The 24455-nt window shown below is 41.3% G+C and overlaps 1 protein-coding gene across 2 annotated transcripts in view; it reads left to right on the top strand.

The window, feature by feature from the left end:
- LOC119177134 (uncharacterized) overlaps positions 1–24455 on the top strand; it is a 75709-nt gene continuing 51254 nt past the window's right edge. The window contains exons 1-4 of one of the 2 annotated variants that reach the window (XM_037428523.2): positions 1–272; positions 351–446; positions 13136–13191; positions 19822–19994. In XM_037428523.2, coding sequence (XP_037284420.2) covers positions 230–272; positions 351–446; positions 13136–13191; positions 19822–19994 — 368 coding nt within the window. In that variant the 5' untranslated portion in view covers positions 1–229. The remainder of the gene's footprint in view (positions 273–350; positions 447–13135; positions 13192–19821; positions 19995–24455) is intronic. The other variant, XM_037428524.2, reaches the window with a different exon arrangement.

Here is a 24455-nt window from a genome sequence, read left to right as displayed (position 1 = left end):
TTCTGACCAATCAACAACTGCAGTTGTCCGCTCAAATTTGAACCGTTTGAAACGTTAGAAGCTGGCAGCTAGTTTGCGTCGTTGTTGCATTTCGGCTTGCCTGCGAACGGTACCCTATTCTATGCACCAACTGCAAGCACCCGGGCTGTGCCGCCGGGGAAAGCCGAGTCGCTGTGCTTAGCAAGAACTGTTTGCTGAAGTTTGGGCGTTGCAAACTTTCCTTTCTCCAATGTCTTTTCCAAAGGCACCCCGTTTCACTGCGAACAACGCAGGTATGGCTTGCACTGCTGCGTTTTACTGTTTTTACTCCGTTTGGCGTATCGTTAGTGCAATTTATTTGTTTTATGCAGATGATGTGCCTCCAGTTGGCTCCTACAACTTGCCTTCGGAAAGCCACACACCTGCGCCCAAGTTTTCTAGTGCGAGCAGGTTTCGCGACAGCCATGGTAACATCTTTTTCCCCTCAGGAGTGTGTGTGTTTGGGGTGGGCAGGTTTTATACATATGCGGGAAAATTTGCTTTTACTATCGAATTCTACCTAGAACTACAAAGATAGGAACAACATTTCAGGATAACATTTTGTTGGACGAGTTGGTACATAACTGTGGTGGTAATCGTTGCGCATTCGATCGCATGCGCAACGATTCCCATCACAGATATGAACGACACTTGGAGATATGTTCTACCGTACGTCTACCCCCGTCATTTTAGTGCTACTTTGATGCAGTTTAGTTTGGACCCGGGCTGCTTTAAAAACACAAGGACAAAGAAAATATTAGTGTGAATTGCAAGAAAGCCGTTTGCCTTTCAACATACTTGTGTTTCAGAAGTTTTCAGATGAGAGGTGGAGATCTGCAAAGAAAAAAAAAAACTAGCAATGGGGTGGGAAGAGGAGGCGTAGTCATGCTTTGTTTTCGTGGGTGGTCCGATCACCTACTTGTATTCGTTTGTGTTTGATAGATTACAGGGTTTATCGTTCCAAAAGCCACCATATGATTATGAGAGACGCCGTAGTGGAGGGCTCCGGAAATTTTGATTACCTGGGGTTCTTTAACGTGCACCCAAATTGAGCCCATGGTCTTGCAGCATTTTCGCCTCCATCGAAAATGCAGCCGCCGCAGCCGGGATTCGGTCCGCCACCTGCGGGTCAGCAGCCGAGTACATTAGCCAATAGGCCACCACAACGGGGCATTGTTTGTGTTTATACGTGTGGATATATATAACACTGGCATGCAAGCTAAACACTTTGATTGTTGAGAAGAGGGTGGGGGGAGGTGCAGGGAACCCTCCCACAAGCAAAAAAAAAAAAGAATCTAATTAGAGTCGCACTAGTGTAGGATAAGAGTGTAGTGCACCGAAACATAGACACAAGAGAACTCAAAGCACACACTTGGCACTATATGTGTCTTCCAAGTGTGTCTGTTTTGTTCTTTCATGTCGTTGTCAGCTGTAATGCCCCAGATTCCTAATCTGTGCTTGGTTGACATGCCCACAAGTGCAACATTCATCAATTTCAGTATGTCTGTTTCATCTTTTCAATATATGAAATGAAATTGAAAGAGGTCCAGAAACACAGCATTGCCACTTGCTGGGCAAGTTGGTGAATCATGATAGTAGGAACAGTATGAACGTGAAGCGCAGGACGAAGAAGGAACACAAATGACAGCATGAGCACTAACTCTGAACTGTTTATTTTCTGCATTTGCCACATATAAATACACATGATCCGTCAGCTGGAAACAGGAAAGGAGAATAGGTGATACTCAATGAGAACCTCATCCTTGTGCTTTTTTGCCAGTGATCTAAAAGTGCAAGCTCCCTGCTTGATAATGCCAGGGATGTTACACGTGCACGCTTGTTCCTCACACGTGCCGTGTTCAAGCCTCAATCATTTGCCCAAGCTTCTTATTTTCGCAGCGACTGATAAGTTCACTCCCTTCACACAAAGGCTTGCATGGCCCGGTTCAACCTTGCGGCACAGATACAGTTCCACACTGTGAACAATGCATTCTTGGGTGTCCTTGTTTACTTTCGTGAACATTGTAGTCATGTTCATGCATCTGCCTGTTTGTCCAATATACTCATGGCCACAAGATAACGAAATGCGATTAATTGCACCTTCTTTACTAGTGACTAACTTTGACATGAATCTTGCATTGTTTTTTTCTTGCTTTTGATGCAGATTTGTCTTTTTACAAAGCGTGGACTGTTTCACGGGCACTGAAAGCACCATCCTAACCCCAGCTCACTTCCCAGTTATCTTGAGTTTATGTGAAGTTTGGGGATATTAAGGGATTACAGTTATTATTTCACTATCCTGCTGTTTCCTCCCCTTCTCCTTGTGCTTGTCTTATTGCCGTTCTATTTACAGGGTTCGTACAGGTCCTTGAAATCCTTGAAAACCCTTGAATTCGAAGAATGCATTTTCAAGAACCTTGAAAATCCTGGAATTTTTCGCCATCCTTAAAAATCCTTGAGTTTCATGAGCAGTGCACTCTCATATCAACATGACGACATTCTAAATGTGGTAGATCGATGCGTCAACCCGTCAAACTCCCAATTTCCAAAGCAGTAATGTGGCGTGGTCGCACATAGTCCCATTTTGCAAAAACGCAAGAGGAAAAAAAGTTACTTTTGTGGCGAGGGTGAAGCAGGCGATGTGATAGCAAGAAATTAGAATGTCACACGAAGAAGGACAAGCAAGTCAGTACATGCAGCACGCCGCTCAAGCACGAAGGATGCACGAAAAGAATGCGCACAGGACGAGTGCTGATAAACAACTGTCACAGCTCGACACTGGAAGTGTGCTGCTTAAAGGAGAACTCTGGCGCATTTTCGAACATACTGAGATAATGCGGTTTTCAAATAGTATTGACAGCCCTGCAAAAGCTTGGGTGGTTCATTTTGCCCAGGCACTTGCCAATAATTTTAATTGAGCAATAAACAATGAGTCAAAAGAGAAGCCAAACAGGGAGCTGCTTTGTCACCACGGTGGGTATCGAATGATGTCACGAGATCCGCTACACCCTGTCCCCGCCACGGCTGGCCAGAGTGTAAACATAGCTCACATGCCTCTTCTGACGCGCGATAAGCAAGTTGGCGATGTGATTCGGTGCAGAATTAAGCTGTGCCAGCTCGTCTTAACTTACCAGTGTCAAGTTCAGCGATGATTGCAACTACTCACTGAACATGGAAGCATTGCTTTTTGGTTTTGCCCCGATAGCGCCTGAAGCATCTGATGTGCCGCGAATCGATTTCATCGTTGCTCAATATTGTAAGACCCGACGTCAATGCCTACTAACACGCTGCTGTGTGCAGCTCACAAAACTGAACTGTGCTCGCGTTTTCCTCGCCTCGTAAAAGAAAACGCATGCTGCATCTATCTGCTGGGAAAGGTAGGTTTTTCGAAAAAAGTAGACCCTTACATTACGTACAACGGGTGGCCCGTATGTAGAAGCGATTCCACAATCGGCTACCAATTTTAAAATGTTTTTTTCTGAAAAACTAAATGAGTTACGCTTGTATAATTTTGCACATATTACCACTGTACCGACGAGGACACACATGCAAAGTTTTATTAAATATCAGTGATTTCCGAAAAAATGGCGGAGTTCTCCTTTGAACACAAGGAAGGATGCTAGAAAAGCACACACATGTATCCACAGGATGAGTGTAAGTTAACCACTGCAACAGTTACTCCTTGGTGTTCCAGCAGCGTGCTGCAAGTGTCAACTGCACAAGCCACCACTCGTAATAGGGTGGCGTCATCTAATTGCGAGGCTATAGCAACCGTCATGTTGGTTTCTTCTGTATGCAAGGACACTCCACACGAATGGTCGGACTTGGAAAACATTTGGAATATATTTCAAGTCACTTCCCAAGTGTACGTAAATGCTCATTCTCCTAATTAAGGCCCATTGCGAACACGTCCAACACTGACGTAGATCTATAGGAAGGTCAACCAAAGTGGTAGTGATGCCACACCAGATTTGTAGTGAGGTGAGTGACCTCCAGACTTCTGCCACGTGCATACCGGCAAAGCATTGTGGAGGCTGCAGCTAGCGGAGCGTTTGGTTTAGAGGTGCTTGTGTAACACTTGTGTGTGTGAGCATACGATACTCAGCATGGTGTGTGCACTGATCACGTGACTAAGTCAGCTACACTGCTATGTACCTGACCAACTCAGTGCCCACTAACAGGAACTGAAAATTGTCCATATAAGAAAGACGATAAATATAGGAAGAATAAATTAATCTTGATGCATGTATCATGCTAGTGGAGCTATTGTAATTAAAGCTTGCAGGAAAGAGCGCACAAGCCACAAATATTGTGGCACCACCCCTTTAAGGCCCGACTATACATATGCGTTGAAGCCCAACAGTGCGCAACTTTCTTACGTCCGGAGAGTGAAGGAGAGGGTGCAAGAAGGTATTAAGACTGTATTTTATTTTGTTACAATTGTGATATCTCTATATTTATTGTAAGTGCAGTAAGATCTGTAATTTTTTTTTAGATTGAAAAATTCTAACTTAGCATGCCGCTTTGAGCCCTTGAAAAGCTTGCAACAGGCTCTGGAAAGTCCTTGAATATCCTTGAATTTTTGCTTTGGAAACCTGTACGAACCCTGTATTTAAGTTATGCATTCTTTCATTATGTGCTCTCATGAACTTTTCAGTGCATTAGATAAGTTGTACTTTATATGCCTCTTTAACTAGCTTTGCATGTGCTAACAGTGCTGGCAGTAGGGCTTTTGTCGCATAACCCCAACAAACTTGATTGTTGTAAAACTTCAGTTGCAGATATAGAAACTTAATTTAGTTGCATATATGTGAACTTAATTTCTTGTCAGGAAATTTGCATTGATGTTAATGGGGTTCAATGATGCTTAAACTTGTCAAGAACATCACCAGTGTTTGCATAAAAAGCTACTTTATCGTTGTTGGGGATTATAATGATATCATCTACAAATCTAAAGATTTTTTCACTTCTTTAGTGTGTCTTAAGGACCCCTGACACCAAATTTGGAAACTCTGGATGCTTGAGCATTTTGACAGTCCTGCATGCGGGGCCACCTCTGACCGATTATTAGTGGCGAGCACAGCCTAGAAGATATTTTAATTTGGTTTTAAAGTAGGGGTGCGTACTCTTCAGAGTATTCAGGTTCAATTGACATTTTCTGTGGTTTCACGTAGACCGGGACTCCCCTTGTGACGTTGCAGGGTCAACAATTGCGGGGCGCGCACAATACCCAGACTGGCACCCGGCGAGGACTAGTGTTCGTCAGCCCTGTCGCGCTGTTGTCAGGCTGCTCTTAAGGAGGTTTGGCTGCTTATGCCAAGAATGGTTTTCTTTTTTCTGAGGGGGACACGCTCAAAGCATCCACATCGTTTCATTCTTCACCGCACACGGCTCTCGGGTGCTGCTCCGCTGTTGGGGGCTAGTTTCTTACAGTATTTAGGCGGGCATTTCGAACTGACGCAAAATCGTCTTGAATTAATGCTGCCAGCATTGACTATGCGATGCACTAGAGCATTTACGGTATAATTTCGGCATTACCAGACGCAAAGCTACAAATTACTGCAAAAAATTTCCAAACAAAACTTTCGCATTCAGGGGTTCCTTAAGTACTTGCCAGCTTCATATTGTGCTGAGTGAGGAAAAGATCACAAAGCACAGGGGCTATTCAGGAACCAATTGTACGCTTTTGTAGGCAAAATTCCTTGGCACAGGTAGGAAATGTCGAACGCAGGTATGCATCAAGTAATATAAAGAGCCGCTTACTTATTCTAGAGGTATTCTAGAAGGAGACATCACCAAAAGGCGTCCATAGCCTGTTCCACACATCGTAACAATTTATATTACAGAAGGGAATATAAAAGATCTCCGATATCGATAGAGTGCTAGTACATTCACACCATTGTGCCAGAGGAGGTAGTGAACAGCTTGTGCAGATATTTTTTTTTTTTTTACAGCATACGGGTCATCAATTTTCAGCTATCACTTTCTCTTGCAAGAATTCATCCAAAAATTTATGCCAAGTATCTCTCTCTGAAATGATTATGCAAAGTGGGCACTGTTCTTTATGAGTATTTGTAGAAAAGAAGATATCTGAGTAGAGTTTATGCCGATCTTGAAATTTCTTTGTTAGCTGCTCCAGCCCTAACCGTTTACAAAGCTTTTTCTTTTTTTGCTGTAGCTTTTGTTTTTTTAAGACAACTCTAGTCTTTTTTTTTTTTTTTTTCAAAATTACACTAGATGGCTTCTGAACATGTAAGCGGTTGTTACGAAGGTAATCTGACGCCCTTTTAGCAGCACAGTCCTTTTTGGTTGCACTGAACGTTCGAGCACATCTGCGCCTTGGGACACAGTCATTATGCTCCCTTTCCAGAGCAATGGCGGCCTGTCTGACAATCCCAAGTAGCTCCAGGGCATTTTCGTTAGGTTTCACAGCACACTTTGGCCCTAGCTGAAGAGCCCAAAGAACGTCCACTAGCACTACCTTCAGTGGGTTACAGTCGCTCACCTTCTTCTTGGAAGGCTGCAATGCTCAGAGCTGAGATCGCAGGAACTGCTGAAGTCCCTCTGTTGTCTGGTCTAGAGTTTCCCGGAACTTGTGCCACAGTGGTGGGGCCATTGACGGGGATGCTTTTTCAGTTACTCACACTCATTGCATGTGCGGAAAGCAAGAGTGTGAGTGTGGCATCCCTGGCATTATCAAGCAAAGAGCTTGCGTTTTTAGATCACTGGCATTCAGCACAAGAACTAGATGCTCAATTAATATTGCTTATTCTCCTTTCCTGTTTTTAGCTGATGGTTCATGTATGTTCATATGGGGCAAACACATGAAATAAGCACTTGATAATCAGTGTTCGTGTCGCTGTATCTGTTCCTTCTTCATTCCGCGCTTGACGTGCGTGCTGTTCTGACCATCAGAAACACAGCTATTTATACTTTTTACATTTGAGAGCTTGAGCGGGCGCTACTGTTTCGAAGCAAGATGTCTGCTGTTCCTTACAACATTCCATGTCACTCCCTCCTCTCATTCTGAGAAGGCAATTGTGGAATGACTAAGGCAGTGAAGTACTGTTGCCCCTTTGCAGTTTGTTTGGTGAGCCAGCCTACAAACTACAAGGGTGCAGCTACATCCATTCACGGAAGGGTATTACGTGCGCCACTTCAACAATCAAGAGCATATCGCACGTGCGGAAACAGGCAGCATGGGAATACACAGAAGCAAGAACAGGGAAGAAAGAAGCCTTTTTAGGACACCCAACCTGCCCAAGCAAAAAATTCAAATTCCCGCCGCAGTGGTCTAGTGGCTAAGGTACTCGGCTGCTGGCACGCAGGTCACGGGATCGAATTCGGCTGCAGCGGCTGCATTTCTGATGGAGGCGGAAATGTTAAAGCCCATGTGCTCAGATTTGGTTGCACGTTAAAGAACCCCAAGTGGACAAAATTTCCGGAGCCCTCCATTTCGGCATCTATTATAATCATATGGTGGTTTTAGGACGTTAAACCTCACATGTCAATAAAAAAAAAAATTCAGAGGCGAAATAGTGGACAATGTCTCTGTCATGCCATGTAGTTGTAGCGATCTTTTTTGCTGCAATGGCGTGTACTTTGGGATCAATGAAAAAGCACAGAAAAAAACAAAGCATATTAATAATCTCGGTTTTTATGCCATGTCATGATCGCTTCTAAAGTTACATTTATAAAATCACAGGCACCCGCGTCATCATTTTCGCCCGCAATAGTTTTGGCGAGCGTTGCTGTGTGCTGGTTAGGTCAGCAGCGATGTAGTGACTTTATTACGTAATTAAAGTACTGTCATTCGATGTTAGAGCTTAAACCTATGCTGAAATTATCTCGTTATAGTCTACACAAATCGCAAATAAAAAATGGGTGTTTCAAAAGTGTGAGTGCCCCTTTAAAGGGACATTAAACACAAATAACAATTTGCATCAGAGTGAAGAATCAATGTTTGAAAAGGTCTAAAATGTCATTATTGTCATCAGCAGTCTTCTTCTTATAGAGAAATTAAGGTAAATGTACAACATCATACGTGCCACAAGTTTGACATTTTGAAATTATCATAATGATGTCAAAGGGTCTGACTGTAGTTAACCACTAGTAATCAAACCAGTTGCAATAATAAAAGAATATTCCATGCATTACAACATATGAAATACTGCTTTCTTGGAGATGTTTGATTCATTTAAAAAAGAACCGCTTGGCGGTACCATGGGAAATGGCACGATTGGTTCAAAAGTTCATTTCTGCCTGGGTAGGTTGGATAGGTTATGTCATCTAGCGGGGCCCGCTTGAGCCACACAAGCACAAATTTATTGCAGAAACATTGCGCATTCTACTTCAGGTTTGAATGTGTTGCAGTGACATATATACAAATGAGTTGCCTTTTTAATAATTATTTTCCTCAGAAACACTAGGCAAATACAAACGTGTACGAGGTTGTGCAAAGCATCGCAGCATGTTTACACCCACGGTCCAGTAACCTTACATTCTTACAACCCTCTGCTTATGTTGGTAGCCACGCAGTAAAGTTCGGCAACGTTGGGCAAGGCAATGGCTACGTCAGAGAAGCCTATATACAGATGTTGAGACTTTAAGTATGCTAATGCCTTGCGGACTACTAAAATGTGATTTTATTTCAAAGTAATTTTCTTGGCACAAAAGTGGCACTATGAGGTTTCTGGATCGCTATTAACGACAACTTAATATTTGCCTTTAGCGTACGTTTAAGAAAGCTGGCCTGATCCCTTATAATGAGGTTATGGCTGGAACATTCAAAGGCTGCCATCTTCGGTATAGATATCTGGTAGGAATGTGCTATTTATTTGCATCATATGCAACCATACTTTCCGGCCACATTAGTATATATTTGTAATTTTTGTTACTAGCCAATTTGATATGTTCCATCATTTATTTGAAAAACACTGAAAGGCCCCTAGTCTGGCATTAAATAAGAGGGAAAATCACCACTCATGAACAGAGTTTATTTATACAATGGAGAAGATATCCTCATGACAAAAACAAACATGAATCAGGATATTCAGTATTCAGGGTCGTTATGCAAGTAATCCGCTTCAATATGGGGTGAGTAATCCAACATCAATCGATAAAGCATTCTGCTAAGACAGGGGTCTGAAATACGCGGCCCACGTGTTGCATGCGGCCTGCGAATCTTTCGCTAGCAGCCTGGCCTGCACATGACTTTCTTTGTACTTTTTTTTAACTGTGTTCATAACAAACACAGGCATGACTGGTCTCAAGCATTTTTTTTTTCATGAGGAACCTCATCTGGTCACTGTGTGTTGAATCCTAACTGTGGAATTGACTCTACATTTTTAAATCTGCATCCAGATATCGTTCATGCAAGAGATCAGTATCACTGTGTTTCAAGAAATATGTCAAATCACCTTCGGAAATGGCCCATATGTGTGATATGAGGAAAGCTTTCTGTCAAATGGCAATGCTAGCTGGTGTTTCATTAAAATTCTCCGCCTTCCTCATATTGGCCCATTGAGAGACTTAATTTCGTCACTGCAACCTGCTAGCTAAAGTGAGTTTGAGATACTTGCGTTAAAAGGCCAGTAAACAACCCAAGGTCGAAAAAGAAATATGCACACTTTTGCAATGTGAACACGCTGCCACAAGAATTTTGTGAATTCGTGCTATAATAGGACAGTTCTAGGGGTTGGAACATTCGTTTCAGCTATTTTCGAATTGTCACGGGGCCTTCCACCCTTCTCCACCACAGGGAGAGAAAGGCACAGCTCTGCGTGACTTTGTCCACTTCGTCGATACGCCATTGGCACACAGAGCCAACGACTTAGCAGGGCTCCCCCCTCATGAGCACGTGTCATAGTGGCACCTATGACATGTGCTCATGAGAAAGTCTCGCTGCTTTACCCCTAGCAGTAAAGCAGCGAGACTCCTTTATATCGGAGGCTTTCGTTCTGTCAATACCGCTTCTCCTGGTAGTCTCGGGCTCTACAAGACTGCAGAGGGCAGCACAGGAAAATGAAAATGTCTGCGTGGCAGAAAGCGCATTTCCACAGGCCCAAGGCACTGTTTCGTAGGGCAAAGAATCAATCAACGAAGTTGTCCATGGGCAAGTCTGTGACACTGTTCGTATGACAGGGATTGGTCATGGGCAGGAATTGTTTTCTGAAATGTAGGGCCTGCGCAGTGCTCTGATATACGGAAGATGTGATCGCTGTAGTCTACTGTACGAATTGGTGAGCTTGTTTGGGGGGCAAGGGGGGATTGTAAAAAGAAGTCTGATCCTGTTTACTAGCCCTTTCATATGTCTATGCTCTAATTATCAGACAGGATAAATATCTGTGGTAACAAGATGTACAATTTTTAGGACAGACCAATTTTATGATGCAAAAAGATAGTTGTACTGGATACATTGAAAAATATTTGTCAAGTATGAAAAACCATTTATTGCATTCATTTATGCATCCCAGTATTCATAATTTTATCCCTAAGAGCACGAAGGGAGTGCCAATAACAACTAAAGAACTTTCTGGTATGCTCAAACACTTGTTTGTAGAATTCTTCTTGTTGATAATGAAGCATTAAGCTTATTGAAGTGCAGTATCTCAATGGGCCAGTAAACAAGCTCGCTCTTTTTTTTTTACACCTTTCAAACAAGTGTGATTATTATTCTTGCAGAAGGCCACGGCAATCACATTTTATGAATATCGCAGTGCTGCACTGTGATTTTATCGTTTTCTTTTTTATGTGCTGCCATGTTCGTAGACCTGAGACTATTGACACTGGTGCTATTGCCAAAATGAAAGCCTGAGTGGTTGAGGCACCCCGCGGGTTTACCACTAGAGGAAGAGTGCATGCAACATGGCGTTTTTGTTTACCTCGCTACATGTTCGCACCCCTTGAACTGTGCTTCCTCACTACGCCACTCCGAAAAGAGTGATACATAGAGGTAGCTTTGTTAGCTTGAAGAGGTAGCGTGAACCTTGTCAAAAATCCAGCCATGTCAACATTGGGGGAAAAAAAATATGCTCGTCTGTTTCGGAAAAAACTTTGTTAAGTCAAGTTTGATTAGATATGTTAATTTAGGTTTTTGACATCATTGAAACCTATAGACAGCTGCCAGAGAATGGTAATTTTTTTGTTGCATCAGAAACTTCATAAAATTGCGTTTTATTGCATCAAGCTTTAACTGTACTCAATTGTTTGACAAATAAGTAATATCAGCCTTCTAGGAACAAATGAGATGTAAATGCTGATGACAGTATGAGCATAAGAGCTGGAAAATTTAAAGAACCTTTGACTCCAAAATTGCAAACTTCAGATGTTTGTGTTGTTTGATTGTCCTTCTACATACATAGGCACTTGTGACCATGTATTAGAGGCAGACATTGCCTCTAATATATTTTAATTTGGTTTTAAATTAAGTGCCACTGCTCATCTAAGCTGGCAGCACCTTATGACATTGCCACTAGTATGATGTAGGTCGGTGACATGGAGTGATATGATGTCTTAGGAGTAAAGAGAGGCATTGTTGACATCACAGGCAAGTTTGCAGGGTGCTCATGCGGTGACTGGCGCTCGACCAGGGCTATTTTCTCATATGCCTTGCTTTGTTGTCAGGCTGGTATCAAGGTTGTCCAGGCTGCTAACACCAGTGGCTTTAGAAGTAGCATAGCAAGGAATTTTCCTTCTTTTTTTTCCCCTTGTTTCAGAGGGGGCACTCTGCTTTACAGGTTTGGCGTCGTGTACTACATGATGCCTAACAGACAAAAAATAAGTGTTTCACGCTCCCTGTAATGGCATCAGATGGTGCTGACTGACACTCCCATATTTAAATGCTCATATCATAAATACCCTATAAAGTGGACAAGGGGATAACCGCCACCGTAGCTGAGTGGCGTTATTGGTGTTATTTGAAGGTGTTATTGTTATAAAGATGTTATTGGTGTTATTTGAGCATCAATGGTGTTATTTGAAGGTGTCAGGTTCGGATGCTGCCAGTGGCATGTTATCATTTTGTCCACTTTTCTTTCTTCACATATACATTACAATTACTTCTAATAACATTTCCTATATTTTCCCTGGCATTGTTGTCTGCTAGCTTTCATTGATAAAGCTACTAATTAAAGCATAAAAATCTGAAACAAAACTGTGACTGTCAAGTTACTTTAAAGGGGCCCTGCAACATTTCTTAAGCAGCCATAAAATAAATTCAGTAAATGAGCTTATTGCCTCAAGAATTGATTGCTGCAAAAGTTTTTAGAATCCGTCTAGTACGAGTGGAGTTAGAGATTTGTCGCACGCTGCAACTGCTTTCTCTCCGTTCTCGTCCTGACAAAAGGGCAGGGAGGGATGGTACGGGGAAAGAAGGTACGTCACGCGCGTCTTGACCTTGAGCGCCCTTTTTTTTTTTTCTACGATCATGCGGCATTTCAGTGCTACAGTGCACACATGCACAGACAGTTTGCAGCCTCTCATAGCGGTCCCAGTAACACTCGAGTGCGCCATACTCAAATCGGCCAATGGCATAGTACTTGTGCCTTTGATGCACCGATTTTCAAGTATATAGCATTATTTGGCGAGAGAAGAGAAAGTTATTTTAGCTGACTGAGAATTTATTACTGCACTGTAATATTTGGCCTGCATGTTCTCAAGAGCCTTGGTTACTGATCTGCACCATTTTCTGACCTCGCTCGAAAAGTGTTGCAGGGCCTCTTCAACAAAGGATTAGGATGATGTTCTACTTACTTACGTGGCCAGTAAATTTTTCATGTCATAGCATACATGCTCCACTGTTCAGTCGTTATCATAATCTTAATAGGTTGACATTTTAAGCTTCTTGTTAATGGAATGAAAGGACTATGCAGCCGCATCACATTAACCATTGGGCTTAATTTTGCAGTTGAATTGTCACTATTAAACTGGCACTCTTATGCCTTACTACCTGGCCCTTATGCCATTTAACTATGCATCATTCATTGTCTGTTCAATTTGTAGGCCCTTTTATTCCCTTCTGTGCTGTATGTCATGTGTGCGAGTTATGACAGGGTAGTCTTGTTTTAGTCACGGACCAAGTATATTGAAACAAGTTTTTGAATTGTCTTGCTCTCAGCGACCAGCTTTTCAACGCCTGGTGGTTCTTTTCGCTTGCCACCTGTACCTCTGCATGTGAGTATTGATTTGAGTATTGCAAGAGAGTATTTAAGTGACGTACAACTTTCATTCTTTCAGACACCGGGTAATAGCTTTAGCTTCATATATTTGTGTCTACACCTGCCTTAAATAATTGAACGATGTTGCTTGCATAAATTGAGCATGTGCATTGCAGATGCTTACTCTTGTATAATTCCAAGTTAGATTAAAAGGTTAAATGAACAAAAATTGGTGTACTACAGTTGAAATATAGTATGTATTGAAGCAGGGCACTGTGTCGTCGACACAGCAGAATAATAAAATAGTGGTCACTCTTGTGATGACTGATGACTTTTGTGATTGCTCTTGCAATGACATCAGTAGAAGTGCTCTGCAATCTTTGAATATGCCTTGTCCACAAATTTTGATTATGCAGGCAAAACTTTCTGCATTGTCCAAGTACAATAATCATATATAATACAATTAAAACTTTAACTAGCTTAATTAAATCCAATATGCCTCTAATGCCATGAACAACTAGGATGCATTATAGGTGTAAATCAAGCTGCTTCTGCATTGTTTGAGCTTGTACATTTCCCATTCAGATCAGTGTTTCGGATCATCTGCCTACCTATTGGTTTAAGGTGGCATTTGCATCCTCGTGGCACCCGCTTCACATTTTAGTAATTGTTTGCTTATGCACTCTGCAAATTGTGCTAATTGGATTGAGGTGAATTGTATTGCATTAGAAAGCTTGTGTTCTCCACTTTCTATTGACAACTGGTAATGTTGTCTAGTCTGAAGAATTTTCACATGGCAGTGAAAACAGTGTGAGCAAAAAGCTTTTTGTTGTACAAGCCTTCGTTGTACTGATAGTGCGGCAAAACTGTTCAACTTGACTAAAAGAAATTTGCGAAGCCTCTCAATGAGGTGTTATGCAAGATTTATGTGAAGACATATTGTCACTGAAGCGGTTAGAAATTGATGCAGTCTGCAATAAAGATGAGCAAAACAATAAAAATTTATGAGTAAATAACTTTTGTTTTCTTTGTGGAATAACATTGAATGGGTTTGCAGGCTGCAATTTACCTTATGTCTAAGCGAAATTGTTTTGTGTTCTGATAAACAGTACATTATTACTACCTCAATTTGATAATTGATGGCTTTACTTGGCTGGGAATTACCAGTCGTAAGTTAATTAGGAAATGTGCGGGACAGCAGTGAATTTAGCACATTTTTCTGCTAGCCAGGTTCATGCAAATTTTCTCTTTTTTTTTACAGGTTAATTCACAAGTACTGAATATTAGCAGAGCCATGTAGTGTCGTGTAATTACCTGTAGTCACTAACTTTATGAAGCAGGGCTTGAAACAAAATATTTTTAGAAAAATAAATCTCTCCAACGTTTTTTGATAGTGGCACCATCTATGAAAGAAAGTACCAAGTTGTTTCACATCAGTTCCAACCTTCATCAAAAGTGGCGCCTTTAAACATGACTAAGCCTGTAAAACACCGATTGGTTATTCCTCCAGACTTCTGTGTTTAGCCCAGTGGCTAAATATATTATGCCATGTCCTCAACACACCCTATGTTACTGCTGAAAAAAAGAAAGAAAAAAGGAAGGAAGGAAAGGAAATTTAGTAAAGTGGAAGTTTGGGCCAAGTTGTGACGTGGTGAAATGAAGCACAATAAATGGGACAATAAAAGGTGAGAGATGGGACGAAGGGCTGTTGACAACTGTGAATATTTATTGAGAAACATCGCCACAGCTAGACAATATGCACATGAGCAAAAGGCACTTGACCATCAACAACAAAAAACTAACGACAGAGCCAGGCACAAAATAAAACTCCGTGACGATATGAACATGTGGAAAATGAATTCACAAGAATGTCTGAATGATAGGTGACACATAAAACCAGGTAAGAAGAAACATAAGATAGAAAAATTACAAGCTAATAAGCTTGTTTTTTTTTATCTTTTCTTTTTACCCGGTTTTAGATAGTCAACTGTGAATCTGCATGCCACTTGTCATGCGGACATCTTTGTGAGTTCATTTTCCACATGTTAGTGTTGTCATGGGGGTGTATCTCTCACCTGGCTCTGTGGTTAGTTTTTTTTTTCTGATCGTCAAATGTCTACTGCTCATGTGCATATTGTCTAACTGTGGCGATGTTTTTAAATAAATATTCAATTGTCAGTAGCACTTCATCCTGTCTGTCTCACCTTTTGTTGTCTCGTTTATCGCGTTTTATTTCACCCAGAAAGATAGAGTGAAGAAATAATGTTGCACTGTACATCATGAGTGCATAGCCAGGAATTGCTTGGTTGCTCGGTTTTGTACTCAAGTGACTGTAGAAGCATTATTTTGAAGGGCACACGGAACTTTTCTCTCACCTCCTTCTATTTTTGAAGTTGCTCGTACGACAATACTAAGAAACCTGCTTCCCACACCAGGGGACAATCTTTGATGAAGTGATGATGTCATGTGATGACGTCATGATGTTACAAATTTCAGCGATTTGTGATAATTGGGTGACGTCGCCTAATGATATTAGGCCCATATAGTTAGGTTAGGTTTCGCCGAGTAAGTGCCCTTTTATTGCAGTCAAAAACCCACTTGTACAATACTCAAGGGCTGTGAAAATTTCATTGTTATAACTGACGATTGCTATAAATGGACTGTGCAGAAAAAAGCAATATAGGAGGACGACAGGCTGCTGTGAGACTATAATATCAGATGAGACATTTCAACAGACCTCAATAAATAGGATGAGAAAGCTGCCGAATTTTCGGACATGCTTGAAAATACGGACTCTTTCACATGACCGCCACAAGCCCCATAGAGATAATGTATAACGTTTTTAGAAGTTTCGTACGCTGAAACTCCTCTCAGTCCCATCTTTTTACTCAAGTTGCATGTCTGGAAGTGAATTAACAGAACGTACTGCCACTCCCTGCCATAGCAGATTTCAAGAGTCAGCTTTGGCGCAATGCCAAAACGCTACATAGTGAAGCATATTGCTTCAATGCGGGAGACGGGGAGGGGGGGTTGAATTTTTTTGTTGTTTTATTCTTTCTTTTCAAGGATTTCACGTTCCATTACCTTTCAGCATAAACACCCAACAGCCATAATTTATGGTTGTAACAGATAATGTAGCATGCGAGTGTTGCTGTAGGTAGGTTATTGCGTTTTAGAAGGCACACAAAAGTTGGGGTTGGTGCAGCTTCTCATTGTTACAACTGATATATTGTTAAAACCGGTATCATAAGTGGGTTTGACTTCATTCAGTACTCCTCAATGGATGAGATTTGCACTGCAGGGAATTGGGAGAATTGAGTGAGTGTTTTGGGAAAGAGAGAGAGAGACGTTAACGGAGAAAAAAAACACACAAAACAAAGAATCTGCTCAGTGCTTCATTCTTCCGAACTGTGAGAGCAAGGATGGTGCCACCACCTCATCCGAAGTGGTGCACTGGCATTAGTTTAGTAGTTTCACCTGCGAAATGTTGTACTTCTAGTCCTGACTTAGCGGTGTCGTCTGGCATTTCGGAGAGAACTACTCGCAAGGTGGCGACAGTGGAACTACCATCTTAATTGGAGGGGGTAAAGAGGAACGCTTGTCTGTTTATCTCATGTGTAAGTTTGTTCCATATTATTGTCACACATTCAGCGTCATACTGAAGTTCTCAAATGTAAAAAAAACATACACCAGTCCTCAAAACCCTTGGGTTACTGAAAAATAACTGAAGGAGCTGAGAGCCAAAGAGAACCTTTATAGAAAAACAAAACAGAAGCCTTTTAATTTAAAATTACTCACGCGTTACAAAAAATTCTGCAATGCCCTTACATTGCATCTGAAAAATGCAAAAAAGATTTATTATGAACGAAAAATTGAAGATTTGAAGATGTTGCTTCAAATGGTAAGAAAAAATGGGAAATCGTCAACTCATTCCTGAACAGGAATGAAAGGCATTCTAGCATCACTACTGTTCAGTATAAAAACGTTACGTAATGTACCACGTTAGAAATTGCGGAGGCCTTCAGTAACTACTTTTTTAACTCTGATGTCATCCCCAAAGCTGACTATCATTTTCCCCTTTCTCGTATGTCACAATCGTTCTTCCTATTTCCTACCACATCTTATGAAGTACACGATGTCATTCGTCACCTGAACACAAGTGCTGGCCCTGATGGTATTCACCCAACCCACGTAAAAATGATTGCTCATGTTGTTTCTGATATTTTGGCATCCATCATCAACCTAGCTTTTAAAACTGGCATCTTTCCTGTAGAATTGAAATGTGGCAGAGTCATCCCCGTTTTTAAGAAAGGTGACCGTACACTGATATCCAACTATCGACCCATTTGCATAATACCATTTCTCAGTAAAGTATTCGAAAAATTACTCGAAATTCGTCTGACTAAATACCTCAATAAGTTTCAGATTTTCTCTCTTTCCCAATTTGGTTTTCGCGAAGCATATTCCACTGACCTCGCTTTGTTATCTTTAAATAAAAAGTTGAAGAAATCAATCGATGGAGGCTACTACACATGTTCCGTTTTTGTAGATTTCACCAAAGCATTCGATACTATCAACCACCACATTCTTTTTATGAAGCTTGAAGCAATAGACGTAACTGGTCCTGCACTATCATTAACAAAAAAACTACCTTCTCAATAGAAGCCAAGTGGTCAGTCTGTCAGGTCATAATTCTATACCTAAAGTAACAAATCTAGGAGTACCTCAAGGTTCTATTCTCGGCCGACTTCTTTTCATTATTTACATAAATGATTTGCCATCTTGCCTTGCCAGCTCAGAATGCTTATTGTATGCAGACAACACAACAATTGTGAACACTGATAAATGCCTCCAATCTCTGACACAGAAACTAAATCATGACCTTTCAGGCTTGGCTGCGTGGTGTATCCATAATAAATTACAAATAAATCCCACCAAAACAAAATTCGTTGTATTCCACTCTCGCCAACGTGAACATAATTATATCCCGCCAATATTCCTAAATCAATGCGCAATTGAAGCAGACAGTGAGGCGACGTTCTTGGGCACTAGACTGGACCGTCATTTGAAATTTCATTCGCATGTTGCATACCTGCAAAAAAAAAAAAAATGGCTTACGGCATACGTGTTCTAATTAAGTCCTGTGATATATTTTCCAAACCCACATTACCTTCATTGTACTACGCTTTTATTCATTCTCATATTAATTACTGTATCACATCTTGGGACAATACCTACAGCAGTCATCTCGTCTCCCTTCAAACTATGCAAAATCACTCTATTAGAATTCTTAGCCACAGTCATCATCGCAGTGATGCTAAAGCACTCCTGCATGCCAACAACATCCTAACAGTCGAGAACACTTTCAAATATAATCTAGGCATACTAGTTTTCAAGCAAATATAAAATCAGCTTCCTTTGTGTATAATCCCTCCATTTAGTCTAGAGAATACAAACTTGACAAGGTTTGCACAAAATCACAATTTTATCTTAGCTATAGTTCATACTAACTATGGCAAACAGCCCACTTCACTGGAATCCATCTCTGGAATACTATACCTTCAGGAACAAAAGCCTCAGAATCAATCGGCATATTCAAATAAGATATGAAGACTTTCCTCTCATTCATTCCATTATCTGGATAGTTTTGGTGACTTCTATTACTCCCGCTCCCTTTCATGCTTTCTCACAACCTAACGTTAACAAAGCATCACATCATCATCTTACATTGCTGATATCAGATGTCACTGTTTAGTTTTCTTTTCTCGTAGTTTATTTTTACTATCTTTCACCATGGTAATTATCTAAAAACTACTTAAAGATTTGAATTACCTCTATTTTTGTGTTGTCTCATTTCAGTTTTTGTTGCTGCTTTCTGCTAATGTTTTTCTGAAGTAGAACTCCTTTTTCGTTTTTACCTATGATGTATTTATTACCTGTTTTCTGCATGACTGTTTGCTGCATCAATTAATTTTTTCTATATTCACTACTGTAGGAGGTCCCGATTCAGTCTCTGACTATGGGACCTCCTACTGTATACACAAATTTTTGTAATTGATTCAATGACAAAATAAAACCATTTCTGATTCTGATTCTGTTTCATCATCAGTATTTTGTTGTTATGACAAAATGTACGAAGTCTGGAAGGATTACATTCACCCAATAGTATTAGCTTGGCTGCACAAGCATTGCCCCATCATTTAAATGAGCCATAAGACCAGCCATAAAGTCTTGTCTTGCTAAAGCAGTGTATGACGCATGCTGCGACATTTATTTGAGCATGCTGCTCTGCAAAGGGGCACTAAAATTCAAAAATGCAACTATACGTTCCCATGTACCCAACATCCAATCAATATAAAAAAAACGCAATGCACTTTGCAATTCTAGTACACCATATCTATGGGCCAAAATCAGCAGTGTAGCCATCTGGGCTCTATTTGGAAACTTGAAAATGTGCATGGCTCTTTTTTTTTCTTCCTCGCCTCGACTTTTGTAAGGCTCATGATCCTCTAGCTGCGGCCTGCTAGCTGATGCAAGTTTGAGACCCTGATATGGGTGTGCCTTTTCCTTTACATATAGAGCTACAAGGCATTCTGTTTGTGATTATGAAGAGTGATATTTGAGAAACCATTAATGTAACTTACAGGCCTCCAAAGAACTTTTGAAGCGCAGAATGTCTGAAATGGCCCATCACCTGGAGGAAAGAGACACTCTTATAGCACAGCTTCGAGTCAGCAAAGGGAAGCTCTCAACCCGTGTGACCCAGCTGGAGCAACTTCTGAGAGGCCTCTCGCGGAAGGTGTCATCCAGAAATGAAACGTATGTCCTAATTTGACACTTTAGCTTGCTTTTGACCTGGTTACATATCTGTTTATTATGAAAGACTGCTTTGCATTTGCCATGTTTGTGTTGTGTGTGGAGGTTTGACACTTTAGCTTGCTTGTGACCTGGTTATATATCTGTTTATTATGAAAGACTGCTTTGCATTTGCCATGTTTGTGTTGTGTGTGGAGTTTTACAGTAATTAGGGTTGTTTGTAATGAAACTCCTTGATTGAATATAAACTGAGAGCAACTACATTCAAATACCCCTGGCTTGACTCATGGGCTTCATTGGTTTTCGCTTTGGTTTGTTTGCTTTTTTATATATATATGTATTCGCTATTCGAAATGAATGCCTAGTTTAAGTTAAGCACTTGAATCGTGGCTTTCCTTCTTTCTTGCTGTCCAGGTGTAGTTTTGTACTTCCTACGAAGATGTATCTTTACCAAATAGCCTAATCCATGCATTAGGAAAACATTGTTTCAGTAAACAAGGAAGTGGGCTGTGTGCTTAGTTTAGAACGTATGTCTATAAGAGCTTGTAGACATATGTTGCATTGGTTCAGTCTTTCGGTGAGGCCATTCATCTGCTAGAAGTAAGCGGCGGCAATTTTATGGTGCTGATACATGTCCACAAAATGTTGTCGACTACTTTGCATGTAGTAGTTGACTACTTTATTAATAGTGCAACATGTTGGCAGAGCCTGAGAAATTGCGTGCAGTGTCCCATGCGTGCCATGTATACCATTTGTTTCTGCGTTACCACAGCCACCCACTTTTTTCACCCACTTTTTTTCTTGATGCTGGTATTGAAAAGAAGCCAATTAGCTACTGGCCAGTGTGGAAAAATAGTCCAAAAATGGAGCCATTTTTTTTACAGGAAAAATGTGCTAAAGGAAAAAAACATCTCAATCTATGAACATACTGTAAGTCTTGTCATGCAAACACTGGGGTTGAGACAGGGCATGCCTCCTGCAAATTTACCATTCTGTAGTTTGCTCCTCTTTAGGTTATCATGGCATAGTATAAAAGTCCACATATGATAATATATGAAACCGGATCCAGTATACAATCTATATCTGCGCCTCTTTACAAGTGCATACAGGATGACGCCCATTAGTCTGTATGTAGAAGTGAATGAACCTCCACTAGCTGACAGGAGAACCATGCTGACGTGCTCTAAAAATTCGTTCACTGCAGAACCACCTCTGTTATCCTATAGCAGGGGTTCTCAAACTTTCTGGCCTTGGGAAACCCCAACGGCTTATTAAGAGTGCTGTAGAGCCCCAGGTTGTGTATGAATGAAACTGTAAGCAGGAGGATTGTGGGTGGGGGGGAGCTGTCTTCCAGGACATTGATTTTTTTTTTTCTTTCTAAGTTTTAAAACTCAGTGTAGCTTGAAATAGAAGGCATTTGGGTGAGCTGATAGTGCTTGTTTTGTAGTTTCTACTTTCAGAAACCTCATTGGGCACATCGCACTCTTCTAGCACTCGGAACAAAATATGTGCTATTATTTGTTTCATTGCATTTGTCAGCTTTCGAAAGTATTCCCACAGTTATACGGTACTTTTAACTAAGCATCATTTACATAATACTGTAGTAGGTTTACCTACAAAAAAGTTTTAGTGCATGTGTAGGTGAAAAAAATAATAAAACTTGCGTAGCAATGCCCCCATCTGAAGCAGCATCGCTCCAATGCTTAGAACAGAGAATCATCATCATCATTCTAGCCTTTGTTGGTCCACTGCAAAACAAACGCCTCTCCCAATGATCTCCAGTTCATCCTATTCTGTTCAAGCCTATTCCATTTGGCCCCTGCGAACTTCCTAATTTTATCACTCCATCTAACTCTCTGCCTTCCCTGACTGCGTTTTCCATTTCTTGGTACCCATTCTGTTGCTCTTACTGTCCACTGATTGTCCGTTCTATGCATTATGTGACCAGCCCAGGTCCTTTTTTTTTTCTTCGCTTGATGCCAGCTAGGAAATTTGGTACTCTCATCTGTTCCCTTACCCATGCTGCCATCGTATGATCTCTCAATGTTATCTTACTATAATTTTACGTTCCATTGCACACTGCGTGGTCCTTAGCTTTTGCTCTCGTTGTTTTAACATATGGGGTAGAAATATTAACAAAACTGGCAGTATGTAGTGGTTGTATACGTAACTTTTCACTGTAATGATAGGGGAGATTTCCTGGTACTATTTGGGAGGGCCTGCTGAATGCACTCCAGCCCATACTTGTTCTTCGGTGAATTTTTTTGTGATTGGGTTCTCTCATGAGTAGTCTTAAGTATACATATTTTGATATACACTCCACTGTAAGGTTTTTGATCTTAAAATCTTTGTGTTTTGCCAGGCCATTCCACGTTATCTTTTTCACTATGTTCATTTTGAGGCCTACCTTATAGGGCCAGTAAAAACAGGCTCGGACTTTTTTTTTACACCCCGCAAAGAAGCTCACCAACTCGTACAGTACACAGCGGCAATCACATTTTATGAATATTAAAGCACTGCGCACCCTGCAGACTTTCCATATTGAAAAACGATTCGGCGCCTGTTTTCTTCGCCTGACCAATCCTCCTCGGGAGCGCACAATGATGAAAGCTTGCCCATGCGCAACTTTACATACCAGCTCATCGATTGATCCTTTTCCCTACAAAAGAGCGCCTTGGCCCTGCTGTGATGTAGTTTTGGCCACGCAGTCTGCATTTTCATTTTCCTTTGCTGCCCTCTGTCATTTTGTAGAGCTAAAGAGTGCCGGGAGAAACAGCATTGCCAGAATGAAAGCCTCAGAGATAAAGAGGTGTCTCGCTACTTTACTGCTGGGGGAGGGGGGGGGAGGGAGTGTGCTTTTTGAACTGCACTTTCTCCTCGCGCTGCTATGACATGTGCTCATGTTGTGGATGCCCTGCTCGTTCATTGGCTGCGCAGAAAATGACGTATCGCTGACATCGTGTCACGTTGCCGAAACAGGCGGAGTCACGACAATAGGCTACGCTTTTCCTCTCCCTATGGCAGAAGAAAAGGGTGGTGAGGGCATACAAAAACTTGAAACCCACCGAAATGAATGTTATAACCTTTGTAACTTCCTTATTATAGAACGCATTTGCGAAATTTTTGTGCCAGCATGTTCACTTGGCAAAAAGTGCACACATCTCTCTTTATAACAATTTTCGAACGTCGTGGTTGTTTACTAGCCCTTTAATACTTTCTCGGTTTAATTCCTCAATCACTTTTTGTAATTTGTTGCCATCGTTACTGTAGAGCACGATGTTGTCTGCAAATCGTAGATTAAGCCATTCTCTGTCAGCCTTGATTCGCATTTCCTCCTAGTCTAGGTGCTTAAACACTTCCAAGCATGCAACATTGGGGATATAAGTCTCCTTGTTTTACTGCTTTGTTGATTGCAATTATATCACTTTTCTTGGGAAGAATTAAGGTAGCTGGGGAGTATTTGTAGATGTTTCAAAGGTATCGAAGTAGGATTTTAATGTGCCTTGTCAATTTCGTGCTTTTAAAAATGCAGATATCTCAACTGAATTGAATGCCTTTTTGTAGTCTATGAAAGTTAAGTAAAGGAGTTTGTTGTATTCAGAAGCTTTTTTCAATACCTGATAAATCAGGTAATTTGAAAGAAAAAAGAAGCATTGAATTGAGAAAATACATGCAACGTAAAAGAACAATAATAAAGCAAGCAAAAGTAGAGCCCTGAGGTTTTTCTTAACGCACATAGAATGGCTTAAAGGGCCGGTCAACAGGCTTCATCTTTTAGATCTGAAGCAGCTTACGTTCGAGCCCAATGCGGCATGACCACCCTTACTGCGCATGCGCGTCCTCTAAGCATTCTTCCTCGTGGCGTTTACACCCCCATTGCACGTCTGTGCCTCCTCCCCTTCCTCCCCTACACTCCCCCTCTCTCGCCTCGCGACGCAGGCAGGCAGCGTCTGCTAGTGAGCTTCTTGGTTGAAAAAACAGACTGCTCGCACTTGACAACCGTTCACTAGCCACCCTGTATGTATAGGCACTGGATCTTGACCTCCCAAGGTAGTGCCGCTGGGACATTTCTCCTCCGCGTTGTTGAATAAAAATTCGCAGCGTGTACGTTAACTAAAAGCAGACTTCGGGTCTCTGTGTCCAATGGGGCTCTTCCATCTTTCATTGCCCATTAGCAGCAATTGGCATGTTCCAGTCCATCACTGGGTGCTTTGCGCCTCCCCAGGTTTTTTTCCTGTGCAACGTCACGATGAGAACCAGCGTCAACGTCTCCGCCAGTGTAAGCGTTAGCGCCCGCTGCTTTGCATCTACAAATAGTTCCCTTTCGCGGGACATGGTGTAATTTTTTTTTACACCCACCAAAGAAGCTCGGCACTTGTAGAGTAGATTGTGGTAATCACGTTTCCCTAATATTACCACACCGCGCGCAGCCTTCATTTTTAAAAGTAATTTCCGCGCTCCTTT

The sequence above is a fragment of the Rhipicephalus microplus genome, chromosome X, assembly GCF_043290135.1.
Source record: "Rhipicephalus microplus isolate Deutch F79 chromosome X, USDA_Rmic, whole genome shotgun sequence".
In the NCBI taxonomy this organism is placed as follows: domain Eukaryota; kingdom Metazoa; phylum Arthropoda; class Arachnida; order Ixodida; family Ixodidae; genus Rhipicephalus; species Rhipicephalus microplus.
This window is presented reverse-complemented; position numbering and strand designations above follow the sequence as displayed.